Here is a 16,854-nt window from a genome sequence, read left to right on the forward strand (position 1 = left end):
ATTGATTGATTTTTATTTTTCCTCACCATCATCCAGGGAGACAGAGGTCAATAGTAGTGCCCGCATTGCCACATCAGCTGACTCATCGAAATTTAGGGATCAAAGATGGGACATTCCTGGTGTGTATGGCTCAGTACCACATCACATGTTGGATCTATCCATTGAACCACTGATACTCAACCATGCAATACATATATATAGCAAAAGTTTGATGATTAAGTTGATTGATTTAAATCAGCGTGTCCCTAACATAAGTCAGTAAACATCCTGTTTTCTATTGCGATGTAATTAAGTGGATGAGACAGTAAACACCTTGTGTGTTTGAATCAGGAGACTAAAGGCCTCTGTGTTTAATGAGCACATGGGAGTTGTTTAGTGCTGGGGGGGGGGGGTGGATACTGGGTCAACAAATGTTACAGCTTTTATGTTACATGAATGATTATGTATTTAAGAGAAAGCAAGAAGGCTGTTAATATTATATTTGAGAAAATTCAAAGTTGAAACCAACTGTTAACATAAAGAAAATAAATCTTGAAATCCTGTCAGACATTTAATAGTGTTTTTCAAATCAAATGACTGTAGCTGTGTCTATAATGTTATAAATATAATTCTTTCTTTGTGTTTTATTAAAATGTTCACTGTACCAGACAATTCAGTCAGTGTGTCCACAAGGTTGGCTGACTGCCATAGACCTCAAAGATGCATATTTTCACATTGCCATAAATATCCTGTCTCCTTATTGGATGCAATGAAGTATCATATTCTATCCAAGTTCCAGTACCAAAGGAAAGAGTTACAGATACAATCAGCTCCCTTTTGAACTGATGTTGGCACCAGAGTTCTTACCAAGTGCTTGTCTGTAATGGCAACTGTATTGCGGTTCAAATACCTACATGACTATCCATATCTCATCTCATCTGAGCTCTTTCAAAGGATGGAGTAACAACGGCAGACCCAATAGGCCCACTTATTAGGTAACAACCTGGGACCTCTGATAAAATGAAAGAAATATCAGAAGAGCCTGACTTTCATGGGCACTTGATTTCCGATATCTTTGGAACTATGTTCGTTCCAACTGTACCTCAGTGCACACTTGGGGGTCCCTAATTCTTGGCTGTTATCTCTGCTTGATTTACTGAAGGATTTAAGACTTTAGAGTACTCAACATAAATAGATTTGTTCCTCTCAGAGTGGGAATTCTTGTATACCTTTCCCTTCATTCCACCTCCAAAAAAAAAATCCTCATTCACAGAGGATTTGGAGATTAAACGAGATGAAAGTTGATCGGTGTCACCATCAGACATGTGACTTGTGTGATTCCTTTTATCTATTAGAGTGCTTGCAGATTTGTGGTTTGCATGAATGCAGAGTTTACACGATATGCTTGTATTTTTTTCTCATCACACCACTGTTTTACTGTACTATTTTGTACTTACCATGGCGAGGGATGTCAGTGCAGAGGAATGGAACAGTTTCCCAATTTGGGCACCCAGTGTCTGCGTCAAGCCATTTAAAATTGGTCTGGCCCAGTTAGCTGCAGAATAAAATGTGAGATATTCTACTTGAGCAATGTACCTCAATTCTAAGCTCAGAAGAACATCCATATTACACCAATGTGACATGTTCCACACTAGCCTTTCTGGGCCCATTGAGAACTGCATTGGAATTATCTAAATCAATTTCATGCAGGACCCTTACAACCAGCAGAAGATATGGAGACTTTTATTTCAAGCAACTGCTCTAAATTTGATCCCCAGTCCCAAAAGTAAAAGCCCAGTGTCCACCCCAAGTGTACCAGTCTATCCTCCGTCACGCTGTGTTAACATTTTGTTCCTTTATTTCTTTTCAGTTATCAAAGCCAGACATGGTTCTAATTCCAGAACGTTACATAGAGATGGAGCCCGAGGAGCCACTCACCTATGAGGAACGTGAGGCACGGAGACGCAAGGTGCAAAAAATCAAAAACATCCTTGCCAAGTTGAGGTACTCTATGTAATTGCATGTTTTTTATTGTATATGCTTACTTTAGACTCACAAAAGAATATATTCGTGAAAATAAGCTGTGTTGTAAGAGTCAAACTCAGTGATTTTTAATATTGGATCTCATTTTAAAATTATTAAATAGGATTAAAAGATCCTTCGTTTTTTATATATATATATATATTGTATATAATTTCCACAACATGCTCTCATAAGTTTTCCTCTCCCAATTCACAACTCATCACTGAATTTCAGATGACCTATTTTATTTTATAACTGTTTGGGGTAGCGCAGTGGGGGTGTATAGATCATGCTGAGGTCAAAGGAGCAAAATTTATCAGAGAATCAGGAACCCAGGTGCTTCAAGCATGCCACATTTACTGCTGTGATATCTTCCCCATCCAAGAGGACGGACAGACAGGACCTTTGTTTAATGTTTCATTCATAACATTACAGCAACATATTACACATTATTTGGCATAATCTCTCCCCAGGTGATTGCATTGATTTACATTAAGGATTTAGGGTAAAATGCATGATAGCTTTGTTCTACATGGCTGCTGTTAAAGAGGGGTCTGTCACATCTGTAACAACTCTGGATGTGGCGTACAGATGTTTTCCGGATCGCACAGGATTAAGGTGTGTTTTTGCTGTGCATCAGTTTTCAGAACGTGCAACCGGGAGTTAACTGCAACAAAGAGAACTCCCTGGATCTAGATTCACATCTGCAGGAACAGGAACGAATCATCACTATGTCATATGCATTAGCATCTGAGGCTTCCCAGCGCAGCAAAATGGTAGCAGGTAAATGCCATTTTTTTATGTCCACACAAAATACTTGCATTCAAGGAAAATTTTTTTTTTTTAAATGTAAAGTCTGCTTTCATAAGTCTTAACAATTGAGAAAGAAGATTTTGAGGTTAGGGTAAAGCTTTCTCATGCCTTGATGGAGGTGAAAATTAGAAGTTAAGCTTCACTGGGATGCTCTTGTATATCCACTGCTGGCTGATGGCACATTGAAATGGAGAGAACCAGGTTACCTGCCTATCTGTCAGGTGAGGAACAGTGCTTGCAGGTTATAGTGTCATATTAAAATCTATTCATTTCCTTTTGTCAGAATTGGCTTTTGAAATGGCAATTCAAAACTTCAAATACAGACAAAACATATATTAAATTGTAATGGATGTAGTATACATTTATATAAAATAATGCAGGGAAGTTAGTTACGTGTTGTAAGAGAGGCCTGAACGGACTCATTGCTAACAGTGCCCCTGTCTGCCCACGTAGGTGTGTGTGTGAGACTGACAATAGCAAAATATCTTGAATAGAATGTTAGAGCAATTCCTTAAGTGTTGATTTCTGTTTTTCTTCCAGTTTAAAATTATCTTTTTCTTCTTTCACACTTGCATGACGACAAGCTGGACAAGTGACTTGCTCGGCACTGCAAGGACACGATGTGCCGAATGACGGCCTCCCATGCCGTAACTTTCTATGATTCTATGCTCCCAGTGATCTGTTACAAGGAGGTACAAGAATGTTCCTCAATGAATTGGCCACTGAATTTTCCCTTTTCTATAGGGAAGCATCTAGTTGTTTTTTGGCACTCTTGAATGCCATGCTAAGATTGAGAGCTCATTGTTTGGAGAATTCAGTGCAAATCATTTCCAAAGCACTGTGGGTTGAATAGTGCAGCAGGTGTCCTGTCACCTCTAGAACTTGAGTTGGAGCCAACTCAGACTGATGAGATAAATGTCTCTTCACTGCTGGCTGTAAAAGTCTGACATGAAATGAGTTTGGGCAGTCTCAGTCCAGTTTCTAATGGACATTAGCCAAGTTCATACCAAGTTTAAACTGTCTGCCGATTTATAGCAATGCCTGGAGTTCCGTTGTGAAACTGTACTGTTCAGGTGCAAACAGATTTGCTCTGTGTTCATGACAGATCTCCAAACACTACCAATGTAGTCATCAGAGAGAAATTTGTTTTTTTCCGCCTCTCTCCTGAAGATGGTAACTCGTGCTGGGCGACAGTTCCACAGGTGCCCGCCGTCCTCCAATACCTCATCCAAGTGATCAATCTCCATGTGTGAGCGTACATAGTGATGGCAGGTTATTTGACATCAGAGTCAAGTCCGTTTCAGTCCTCATCCAAAGTCCATATACATGTACTTTCCAGCAAGGATCACTGGATAGCAATCAAACGTGGGAACCCGAGTTGACTGTTTCCATCACTGTCTAGCCCAGGTGCACTGCGGCTAATTACAGCACTCCTACTACTGTTCCAGCTGAAATCAGCTAATTTAACAGAGATCAAACCAAAGTGCCAGAGCAGATGATACATTTACCCATTAAGCCGTCAGGGGAACTAAAGGGAAGTTTTTATGAAAAAAAAATCATCGATCTCTGAAAAATCAGCAGTGTGAAAGGTTAACTGATTCTTTTATCGCTAACAACTAAGTAACACATTAACTCATTTTCATTCCCCCTTCAGTCCCTCTATACTAAAATTAACAGAATGATGTGTGAAATATGCAGTTACATGTTCATTGTTCTTGCAGTACAAAGTGCAAACAATTCAATTTGATTTCTGCACAATGATTTATCACAGTCAAATACTGTTCTAATCATCTCTAACTAAAGTCTTACTGTCAGTACTTTTGAAAAATGAAACAGCTGAAGGCTAAGTGGTTAGCAGTTGGTTAGTAATCTAGCCTTTTATTTTGGGTCCTGGCTTCAAATCCAGTACAGACAGATTGGATATATGTTCTCTCTCTGGCTGTTAAGAATCATGACCAAACTGAGTTTGATCAGCCTTAATCCAATTTTTCTTGTCGTTACGAATCACCAACACAAAACTGCTTACTATTCAGCACTATCTAGCACTAAATTTCCTATTTTGGGCAGAAAGGCCATAAGACTGGCAGAAAATGGAAATGTCAAACTGAAGCAGTAGAGGTTGGTCCACGTTGAAGTTAAGGTATATTGATGGGATAAAGCAGAAGGAGCTTTACTCTGTATTTTATCCATCCTATAGCTTCTTCGGAATGTGTAATGTTGAATTAGGCTACAAAGGTAGGAAAAATATTGCATAGAATTACATAGAAATTGCAACATGGAAGCAGGCCGTTCAGCCTAGCCAGTCTGTCTTGATGTTTTCTTCCACACAAGCAGTAGTCCTAATCCCATGTACCCTCTCAGTTCCTCTATCCCTTTATTCCCTTTTCCTTCAACCACCTGTCTAACCTATTCTAAATGTTGACATAGTCTCTGCTTTGATCATTAATTCTAATATTGCATTCTACAACCTCACAACAATCTGTATAAAAAGGTTTGTCCTGTTCTCTGCCCTAAATCTGTTACATTTAATCTTGTATCGATGTCCCATTTTAGACCCCCCTCTACCCCTGGAAACAGTTTATTTCTATCTACTGTGTCCCATAACTTCTTTCTTGCCTCAGCAGCTTTCCTATAGTGTGGCACCTGACTACTCCAACTGTGGTCTTACTATGATTTTATATTGATTCACCATTACATCTCAACTTTAATATTCTGTACCTCTTGCCATAAAACCCAGTGTACCAACAGCTTCTTTATGGCCTTATCCACATGAGGTGCTGCTTTTAATGTCTTGTGAACCTGAATTCCCCAAATGCTTCTACTCTTCCACATCTCCAGCTTTACCCCATTCAAAGTATAATTATTAGCTTTATTTTGTTTTTACCAAAATGTACCACTTCTCATTTACTGACATTGAATTCCATCTGCCACTTTTCTGCCTGTTCTAAAATCTTACCAGTATCCCTTTGCAGCTTCCTTTGGTCCTCAGAATTATTTACTATGCCTCTTCTTTTAGTATCATCTGTAAATTTGGATACCACTCTCTCAAGCCATGTATCAGTGATGTACACAGTGAACAGAAGTGGTCCCAGAACAGGACCTCATGGAACACCACTTCTAACTTCTAACCACGCTGACAAACTGCCCTTATTTCCTACTCTGTTTTACCCACCCCCTCCCCTTCTAACCAGTTTGATTGGCACCCCATCCACCACCCTAAACATTCGCTCCCTTCATCACCGGCGCGCTGTGGCTGCAGTGTGTACCATCCAGAGGATGCACTGCAGCAACTCGCCAAGGCTTCTTCGACAGCACCTCCCAAATCCGCGACCTCTACCACCTAGAAGGACAAGAGCAGCAGGCACATGGGAACAACACCACCTGTACGTTCCCCGCCAAGTCACACACCATCCTAACTTGGAAATATATCGCCGTTCCTTCATCGTCGCTGGGTCAAAATCCTGGAACTCCCTTCCTAACAGCACTATGGGAGAACCTTCACCACACGGACTGCAGCAGTTCAAGAAGGCGGCTCACCACCACCTTCTCTAGGGCAATTAGGGATGGGCAATAAATGCTGGCCTTGCCAGCAATGCCCACATCCCATGAACGAATAAAAAAAAAAGTTGTTAATACAATTTGCTACCCACCCCCTAATTTCATTACCTGTAAATCTTCTGCAATGATTTCCTGTGTGGTACTTTGTCAAAGGCTTTCTTAAAAAATCCATGTACACCACATCCACTGCATTTTGCCCATCCACCATATCTGTCACCCCCTATTAGTCAAGTTTGTCAAACACGATCCTCCTTTCTGAAATCTATATTGGCTACTTCTAATTATTTTTCCCTTCATCGAGATATTTAGTAATTGCATCTTTAATTCAAGATTTCAAACTTTTCCCTAGCACCTTAATTTGCCTAACAATTTTTAAAAATTCAACTGGACAATTGAAAATTGCAATTAAATTTGACATTTTTTCTTTCCAATTTCTGTTTTTTTTTAAAAAAGAAAAATATATATGTAAGTTGTGAGTTTTGGCCACATCTCCAGGAGAATTGGTTGCAGAGTTATCAAGAGAGAGATAAATTAATATGCACAGTTAAAATAACAGTCATGAAGCATCCTGTGTTGATGATGTTTAGCTCAGTTGATTTGTTCTCACACTTTTAGTCACATCAGCTCCTCTCAGTCAGCTCCATCTCTTCATCCCCCGGTTCCCCTCTGTAGTCACTGTCTGTTACTTTCCTACAAAGACAAACAAGTTCTGGGCATCTGAGAGGGCAGGAAAGGTTGCTATGCCTGGACCACTGCCAACGTACATTCTCGAGGAGGTACATGAGAAGTATTTGGTAAAGATCCAGCATTTCTCTCTCCCCTGCCCCCTCCCCCAGCAAACAGGATCCTAGCCTCTATTTGGCACTTCAGAGCAGCAGACAGGGATCAGTAACACAGCAAAGTCTAGGGTCAAATCTGTGCCCACCATTCCAAGTTGCCATGTGGGTGCTCCAATGCACTACAATAAAATGTATCCAATTACAGTTAGTTTAGCTGTTTAGTTTTAAAAGGAATTGAGATGATATTACTCTTCCCTTAAGTAACAGAAATATTCTTATTATTGCTGTCACTGAATTAAATTGAAGATGTTGATTTTAAACTCCAGAATTCTCCTTCCATTGCTGGCTTGGCTTATATGTTAGCACTCTCACCTCTGTCAGAACAGTGCTGCAGTATCAGAAGTGCTGTCGTTTTAAACCAAAGGCGTTTAACTGGTCCATAGATCAGGTGGAAGTGAAAGATCACATGGGACTATTCAAAGAAAAGCAAGGAGTTCTAGTGCCCAAGCCAACATTCTTCCCTCAACCAACATTACAGAATAACTGGTCACTTGCTGTTGGTGAGACTCTGCAGTATGCAAATTGGCTGTTCCATTTTCCTTTGTAACAACAGTGGCTGCATTTCCAAAGTAACTCATTGCTTATGAAGCGCTTTTGGATATCCATGTGATAATGTGCTATGTAAATGCAAGTTCATTCTTTCTTGCCAACAACCCAGTAGATTTTTATCTCTCATCTGTTCAGAATTCCCCAATAATTGGCGAAACAGGTATTTGGTAAGGTTCCCAATGTAGTCTCTACAAAGGAATGGGACCATTGCATCTTCAATGCAGTTATCCTGTTAATACTTTTAATTGTGGATTCATTTGCTTTAACAAAAACCATCTTTAACATTCTCTTTTGTGTAAGATCCACCCATCCATTTAATGCATGTATAATGTAAATACTGCCTGCACAGTTTTCCAGTAGTCAACTCCAGATGATTTCAGAATGAATCTGCAGTATTTACATTACAATTGTTGGTCCATTAGTGTTATGCTATTATGCATCAGTTATACAGGGAAACTTACAATCTGTCTCAGCACTGAGAGCCACTTCAGGGGATGAAGCAGAGCAAAGCTATCCATGAAAGAGCCCACCCATTGGGGCTCCATTGATAAAATCACTGTCCAGTGTGGGCCTGAGCCAATTTATTTAATTCTCAGCGTGCTGATCTGAGCTGGGGTGGTACTCAGTACCCCTGGACTAGGAAGGGGAAAAAAATCATCCACGAGTCCCCAATCTTGATTGTTTTCCATTAACCTGGATAGTGAGTGCGTGTACATGGATGTTAGGGGAGGGCAAGATCAGCTGTGATGCCACACACTGTCATCAAGGCTCACACATAAACAATGACTGTTTGGGTGAGGTACTAGAGAGTATCATTACCACAAGAAGAGTCAATACCTTTAAGAGACAAGGGAAAGGGAAAAAATGGCAAGAGAAAAACGATGATCCTGATCAGTGAGTTCTGCAGGAAACTGCATGTATGCATGGATTGGATGAGAACAGGGATAAGGCTTTGCTGCGATGCCCTTGTGGTTGAGCAGCCTGATGACTATTACTGTCTCCATATGAAGAATGTCCTCTTGGCCATGATACTGGAGGGTTACTAGTGCTTGTGGAACTGTATCCAATATGAGTCAGTACATTCAGAAAAACAGGGAGAAGTTCTAATGAAGGTTATAAACTACTCGAGCTTTATCTTGTTGTTTATATAATTTGATACCTTTGAATAGAATATTGCCTTGTGATCACTCCCAGGTATCTATTATCCTGTACATAAATGTTGAAGACAGCTGTGAGATTGTAGAGCTGTCATTGTCTTGTTGTTAACCCTTGTATTTAACAATTTGTGTCCTTGTCTTTCTGTATGTGATCCCTTCCAGCTCAACAGCAAGTCCATCCGTCTTCAGCACCTTCCCCTCCTCACTCCCCTCTTAGCAATGGATTCCACTACACATTTGTCTAAGCAAAGCTGCAAAGTAAGAACTAACAGCTTTTTAACCTAGTTTCTTCTGCTTTAACTGGTCTAATGTCTCAATTACAATCTTAGCTTTACACAGTACACAGATCCTGTAATTCCTTCATAAAATTATTTGATGTTTGAGTTACGCCAAAAAGAGAAATACAGAGCAGAATATCACATTATGGACAGTGTCATTATGGACTGATCCTTGTTTCCTGTTCAAGGAATACTCAGCAGTTAATGCTATGGTCAGCAATTACAAAAGTTGCTTTTTATGAATTGAATGTAAAATGGATGTTAGCTTGACCCTGGTTTTTATCTTCAAAAATATTCTGTAAAATCATTGTAAAATTTTGTCCCACTGTACTTATATAGGAGATAGCATTGCTCCATTGAGTTTTGGAGCTTAGGCAGAACAAGAGTGAAGTTCAGAGGAACAGTGACCATAGTAGTATCAGTAAAAGTGCAAAAGACAAGGCTGAAGCATTTGCAACCATCTTCAGCCAGAAGTGCTGAGTGGATGATCCATCACAGAAGATAGTCTTCACTCAATTCAATTCACTCCACGTGATATCAAGAAACAGCTGAGAGCATTGGATACAGCAAAGGCTATTGGCCCCGACAACATCCCGGTTATAGTGCTGAAGACTTGTGCTCCAGAACTAGCTGCGCCTCTAGCCAAGCTGTTCCAGTACAGCTACAACACTGGCATCCACCCGACAATGTGGAAAATTGCCCAGGTATGTCCTGTCCACAAAAAGCAGGACAAATCCAATCCGGACAATTACTGCCCCATCAGTCTACACTCAATCATCAGCAAGGTGTCGTCGACAGTGCTGTCAAGCGGCACTTACTCACCAATAACCTGCTCACCGATGCTCAGTTTGGGTTCCGCCAGGACCATTCGGGTCCAGACCTCATTACAGCCTTGGTCCAAACATGGACAAAAGAGCTGAATTCCAGAGGTGAGGTGAGAGTGACTGCCCTTGACATCAAGGCAGCATTTGACCGAGTGTGGCACCAAGGAGCTGTAGTAAAATTGAAGTCAGTGGGAATCGGGGAGAACTCTCCAGTGGCTGGAGTCATACCTAGCACAAAGGAAGATGGTAGTGGTTGTTGGAGGCCAATCATCTCAGCCCCAGGACATTGCTGCCAGAGTTCCTCAGGGCAGTGTCCTAGGTCCAACCATCTTCAGCTTCTTCATCAATGATCTTCCCTTCATCATAAGGTCAGAAATGGAGATGTTCGCTGATGATTGCACAGTGTTCAGTTCCATTCACAATCCCTCAGATAAGGAAGCCGCCCATGCCCGCATGCAGCAAGACCTGGACAATATCCAGGCTTGGGCTCATAAGTGGCAAGTAAAATTTGCACCAGACAAATGCCAGGCAATGACCATCTCCAACAAGAGAGAATCTAACCACCTCCCCTTGACATTCAACGGCATTATCATCGCTGAATCCCCCACCATCAAAATCCTGGGGGTTACCATTGTCCAGAAACTTAACAGGACCAGCCACATAAATGCTGTGGCTACAAAAGCAGGTCAGAGGCAAGCGCCTCACCTCCTGACTCCCCAAAGCCTTTCCACCATCTGCAAGGCACAAGTCAGGAGTGTGATGGAACACTGTCCACTTGCCTAGATGAGTGAAGCTCCAACAACACTCAAGAATCTCGACACCATCCAGGACAAAGCAGTCCACTTGATTGGCTCCCCATCCACCACCCTAAACATTCACTCCCTCCACCACCAGCGCACAGTGGCTGCAGTGTGTACCATCTACAGGATGCACTGCAGCAATTCGCCAAGGCTTCTTCGACAGCACCTCCCAAATCCGCGACCTCTACCACCTAGAAGGACAAGGGCAGCAGGCACATGGGAATAACACCACCTGCACATTCCCCTCCAAGTCACACACCAACCCGACTTGGAAATATATCGCCATTCCTTCATCGTCGCTGGGTCAGAATCCTGGAACTCCCTTCCTAACAGCACTGTGGGAGAATCTTCCACACGGACTGCAGTGGTTCAAGAAGGCGGCTCACCACCACCTTCTCGAGGGCAATTAGGGATGAGCAATAAATGCTGGCCTTGCCAGCAACACCCACATCCCATAAACAAATTTTTAAAAAAGAGATGACAGAGACTGAGAGAGAGAAACGTCAAACGCTGGAAATGAGAGACGAATTGCTTGTCAGACGGTAAGTTTTTTTTTTGTTCTGTCCAGGAACGTGCGAGAAGAGCCATCCCAGATATGGGAACAGTAAGTAAGTCTTGGGTGGACTTGGGCTTCATGGACAGTGAAGACTTGTTAATGGGTGAAAGTGCCACACGTTTAGATACAAACACTTGCTAACGAGTCAAAAGTCTTAGTGGTATGATAGCTCTAGATGGATTTTCGTGTGCTACCCAGAGGGCAGGTTTCAGCCAACTGCCAATTTGAAAATTTCAATGGTGCAGAAATTGAATTTAATCTGGATTATTGACTGTCTGTCTTGTCCTGCTATATCCAAGGTTCTTTTGCTTCTGGTCTGTGGCTCTCGCTAGCTCTGCACTAATTCAATTAACTTTAACCCTGGTTAACCTATATCATGGTAGAAGGCATAAGAACTGCTGCCATTTTTTATTGAATATGGTTCTTACTGGTAAACAATTCCTACTTGGTCTCTGTACCACAAAAATAAGAAAAAAATTCATTAAAATACAGGCTTCATTTTTCCTGTTTCCAGTTGCCACCTGACACTAAACCTACTGTGCTTCAACCCCCTCTAGCTTCTGCTTTGCACCTCTGCTCTGCTCCATTCCCCTCCCAACTGCTTTGCCTCCCTACGCCATCCTCCAGTACCCACTCGATTGCTCTTGTTCCATACCCTAAACTACATATGAGAAATGGCACAGTATATATTCTAGTCTTACTAAAGGATTTAATACCAGAGGTTAAAGAATTTGAAGTGTTACTAGGTACTCTGAAGTGAGCAGAATGCTGGCCAGCCTAGTAACAACAGGTGAGAGGACCTTTAATAAAGAAATGATTGTTTTGCATGTTATTTCCTTCCCCCTTTAATTCCCTCTGCAACTCAGACCAGTGTACACACAAGCAGGGAGACAGTCTACTCCCAAAGCTCTGCCAGGATTCTGTGACCGACCGCATGGGAATAGTGCAGGGTGACTTGTCCTCGAGGGTTCTCCCTCTCTTCCTGTGAAGGAGTGCTTTTTCAGATGGTAATTTAGACTCATTTTGTTGGGGGTGGGGGGAGAGATTTTTTTTTTTCTTAAGCATGGAGAGTGAGCCAACGTACAAATATGGCATCACTCATACCCAGTGTCAGCAACCCACAACAGATAAATACAATATCAAATGTGAAATACCGGTAAAATAATAGGATAAAAACAGTCAGATAAGTAGAGAAATGGCCATTTGCCCATTAAAGCTTATTCAACTAGTACATTAAATCTTCCATGACATCCACTTTTATTGTGAATAATACCCTTGTGTTTGTCTTTATCACTCTGATCCTTTGCTACTTTCTTGGCTTCTTTCAAGTAACAAACTGGGTTTAACTTATCTGTACCATTTAAGATTTTAGATACTTTGACGTTCCTGCCCCAACGTAATTGCTTCTTTCTTGACTGTTGGGCTTATTTAATCTTTACGCTTAGAATCAGTCTTGCTATTCTTCTGTGTAGCCTTTTTAATGTTGGTGTGTATTTTTTTGTGTGGTAGAATAACCAAAACTGAACATAATATGTTCAGTGTGGTCTCACTATTTAATGTTATTCCTGGACTTAAAAAAACAGGCAAGCAGGTCTGCATCGTCACTTATTTCAGAGGCAATGTCTCCATGAAAACTGTTTGGCAAACTTTTTTTGATTTGGAGACAGAACAGAGACAGAAGAGCCATATGTCATTTTTATAATGAGGTGTACGCTGATGACACAATGATGCATCTTGAATCAGATTCCACCATTGTGCTATAAGTTTGATAAACAAGCAAAGTAAATAGTTGCCAGATAATTTTGTTTTAATCATGAAGACGGTATCCCTCTAAGTACTCAGAAACCAAATTGAGTTCTTCAAAGCATCTGAGTATGCCTGATCACCACTGTGCAAAAGGAAGTCTAACCCAACCAGGTTACTGCTCTTTTAATGATACACAGGACGAAGGTCCATGGGATAATTTATGATTCAAAGTTAGTTTACTCAATACTTTTGTTACTATGTTTGTGTTTAAGATAAAGTTCAGTAACAGTGCGATCTGATGATTATTGAACAAAATAACAGGCAACAAATCTCTTTCTATATACTGTATAGTATTCTATTATATACACACACACACACACACACACACACACACACGAGTTAATTATTTCTCTTAATTGAAACTAGGTGGCTCGTACTGAGTTTTTAAAGTGTTCTAGGGTAAAGCTATTATTGTGAGATCTGGGTTCATGAAAAGGTCTCGTGGCAGCTATTGAAGGGATTTCAGATCATTGGGAGATCAGCCTAATAGCGAAGAGCATCAAGAAATGGTAACCAGATATTGCTTCATATTAAACATACATGTTTTACATAGGAAGAGGAGTAGGCCATTCAGCCCCTCGAGCCTGTTCCACCATTCAGTTAGATCACGGCTGATCTGTATCTTCACTCCATTTACCAGCCTCAGTTCCGTAACCCTTAATACCCTTACCTAACAAAAATCTATCAATCTCAGTTTTGAAATTTTCAATTCACCTAGCCTCAATAGTTTTTTGGGGGAGAGTTCCAGAATTTCCTTTGTGTGAAGAAGTGCTTTCTGACGTCACCCCTGAACGGCCTAGCTCTAATTTTAAGGTTATGCCCCCTTGTTCTGGACTCTCCCACCAGAGGAAATAGTTTCTTTCTATCTACCCTATCAAATTCTTTAATCATCTTAAACACCTCAATTAGATCACCTCTTAATCTTCTATACTCAAGGGAATACTAGCCTGATTGATTTTTGTTTTTCCTCGCCATCATTCAGGAGACAGAGGTCAATAGTAGTGCCCACATTGCCAGATCAGCTGACTCGTCGCAGTTTAAGGATTAAAGATGGGACATTCCTGGTGTGTGTGGTTCAGTACCACATCATATGTTGGACCTACCCATTGAACCACCAATACTCAACCATACAATGTGTATATGTAGCAAAAGTGTGACATTTAAGTTAACATAAGTCAGTAAACATCCTGCTTTCTATTGAGATGTTATTGAGTATTTTACATTGTCCTCAAGTTGATGAGGCAATAAACACCTTGTGTGCTGTTTGAATCAGGAGACTAAAGACCTCCATGTTTAATGAGTACATAGGGCCGATAAAGAGAAACCGCTCCTATCAAATCCTTTAATCATCTTAAACGCCTCAATTAGATCACTCCTTAATCTTCTATACTCAAGGGAATACATGTCTAATCTATGCCACCTGTCCTCATAATTTAACCCATTTAGTCCTGGTATCATTCTGGTGAATCTGTGCTGCACCTCCTTCAAGGCCAATATATCCTTCCTGAGGTGTGGTGCCCAGAACAGAATGCAGTACTCCAGCTCTGTAAAGCTGTAACATAACTTCCACCCCTTTGTATTCCAGCCCTCTTGAGATAAAGGCCAACATTCCATGAGCTATTTTAATTATTTTTTGTACCTGTCCATTAGCTTTTAGTGATTTCTGTAAGTAGACCTTTAAATCTCTCTGCTCATCCACAGTTCCTAGCTTCTCGCCATTTGGAAAATACTCTGATCTATCTTAGATTCAAAGTGGATGACCTCACACTTTCCCACATTAAACTCCATCTGCCACAGTTTTTCCCACTCACCTAATCTATCAATGTCTCTTTGCAACTTTCTGCTCCAATCTACACTATTTACTGTGCCACTTAACTTAGTGTCATCACTTACCTATCATTGCAGATCATAATCAGAGGGACTTTAGATTAATAAAAAACACATTGAAACCCATAAGAAAATCTGATGGAGAAGGTTGAATGGCCAGAAAAAAATGGCAAAGTTTGTTGCATTTTACAAAATATTTCTATTATGCTATAATACTTTTCTAAATGTTTAACTTATTACTCTTCTGTGTTAATATCAAAATCTCAAATTGTGATACTGTTATATAGGCCTGGCACATTGTTGTTCAGGAATGGAATGCATAGATCAGGATGGTCCTTGGATTGATTTCTGGTCTCTGCTGAATCAGCTCATTGAAGCCTGAAGAGATGTGACAACTGTCCACCACTACACTAGGCTAGGAAGTGCAAAAATGCAGGGATGGATAGATGTTTTGCTTGATTACCTTTGGGGATCAGAGAGTTATTTATGCAGAACTTTCTCTTAGATTAAGTGAGTCGGATCGAGATCTTGTACTTTGATCTGTGGAAGGAGAGAGCAAGGTTGATGGGCCGAACAATGTTTCCATTTCCCATGCTTTTTTAAAAAAATGAACTTATGACATGACATTGTTTTAAGTGAATGAAAAGGTGACACTCACTTAAGAATTCTTTCTGTTCTCCCCAAACTAGCCAAAGCCCTGGCTGAACACTAATAACAAGAAAGGAGAGAAGCATTGAACAATGAAAGAAAATTGCAAGAAACCTGCAACGCTGATCTGATGGAGAGCAACACTGTCTTGCAGTTAACCTGTACTAACCAGCCAGAAATTAAAGCAATCTCTTCAATTCACTTTTAGTACTAAAACAAAACAAAGACAATTTTTCTTTAGTAAGACAATGAAGCTTGATTGTAATGTCACTGAATTACTGGATGAGTATTTAAAAGGGAAGTTATTTTTCTAAAACCTAAAGCATACAGAAACCATCACGGTGAAAGTTTGGTGACTCACATATTGGAAACAAAAGTTTTTCTTAGCACAGCCGAAGTGTGTGCAGCAGGTTTAATTTTTTTTAAACATATATATGGTATTGCACTTTTTAAAAATATATATATATATACACATACCATGGAAGGTTGAGTTGCTGCATTTTAGAATCAGAATGTGTTGAAACAAATTTATACAAAACATGCAATTGTTCAGAGCAGTTTTGCAGTGTTTGTGAAATATGTGTTTAATTTTATTAGCCTGTTTTCAGCTGCAACATTATACTGTATTCTAATGGTGACTACAAATACTGCAAAAGAAAAAGGACCAATTCCCTGGTCCTTTCGTAATTTACATTAAAAAGCTGATCTATTTTTGAATCTGAAATTAAAATGTGATATTCCTACCTTTTTTGGATCAATTTTAAAATGAATTTATTTTGTCTGAATCGAGCACTGCCAGAATGAACTTTATTGCCAAAACCAAATGGATTCCATTGTCATTTCTGCATGGACACTTGCAAAGTGAAAAGCACAGCAAAAAGATTATTTTGAACGACATGAAGAGGGAGTATAGAAACGTTTTGAAATCTGCAGGAAAAAAAAGTTGCATACATGTAAATATTAAAAAAGATTCAACTACAAGATACTGTGTTTCATTTCATAAGGCTGAATGAATATATGCATAAATTTGACTTGGTGATAGTTCTGAGTCTGTTTTAATGAGGTAGGAGTTTAACTTGTGGCTCAGTAGCAAATGCACCACCTAGTGTGGTACTGAGCTATACAAAGCAGGAAACTCCCAGGCCTGTACTAAGTTCCCTGATCTCAGTGAGGCCAGTTGGCATTTTGGTTGCCTCGG

The 16,854-nt window shown here is 40.3% G+C and overlaps 1 protein-coding gene across 12 annotated transcripts in view; it reads left to right on the forward strand.

Annotated features, from left to right (window-relative positions):
* plekha7b (pleckstrin homology domain containing, family A member 7b) overlaps window positions 1-16,637 on the forward strand; it is a 426,620-nt gene extending 409,983 nt beyond the window's left edge. For 11 of the 12 annotated variants that reach the window (XM_067993877.1, XM_067993879.1, XM_067993878.1 and 8 more), the window contains 4 exons: window positions 1,850-1,983; window positions 2,642-2,784; window positions 9,080-9,175; window positions 15,698-16,637. In XM_067993877.1, the coding sequence (XP_067849978.1) occupies window positions 1,850-1,983; window positions 2,642-2,784; window positions 9,080-9,162 (360 nt within the window). In that variant the 3' untranslated portion in view covers window positions 9,163-9,175; window positions 15,698-16,637. The remainder of the gene's footprint in view (window positions 1-1,849; window positions 1,984-2,641; window positions 2,785-9,079; window positions 9,176-15,697) is intronic. The other variant, XM_067993880.1, reaches the window with a different exon arrangement.
* Window positions 16,638-16,854: the final 217 nt, after the last annotated feature.

Source organism: Heptranchias perlo, chromosome 12, assembly GCF_035084215.1.
Source record: "Heptranchias perlo isolate sHepPer1 chromosome 12, sHepPer1.hap1, whole genome shotgun sequence".
Lineage (NCBI taxonomy): Eukaryota > Metazoa > Chordata > Chondrichthyes > Hexanchiformes > Hexanchidae > Heptranchias > Heptranchias perlo.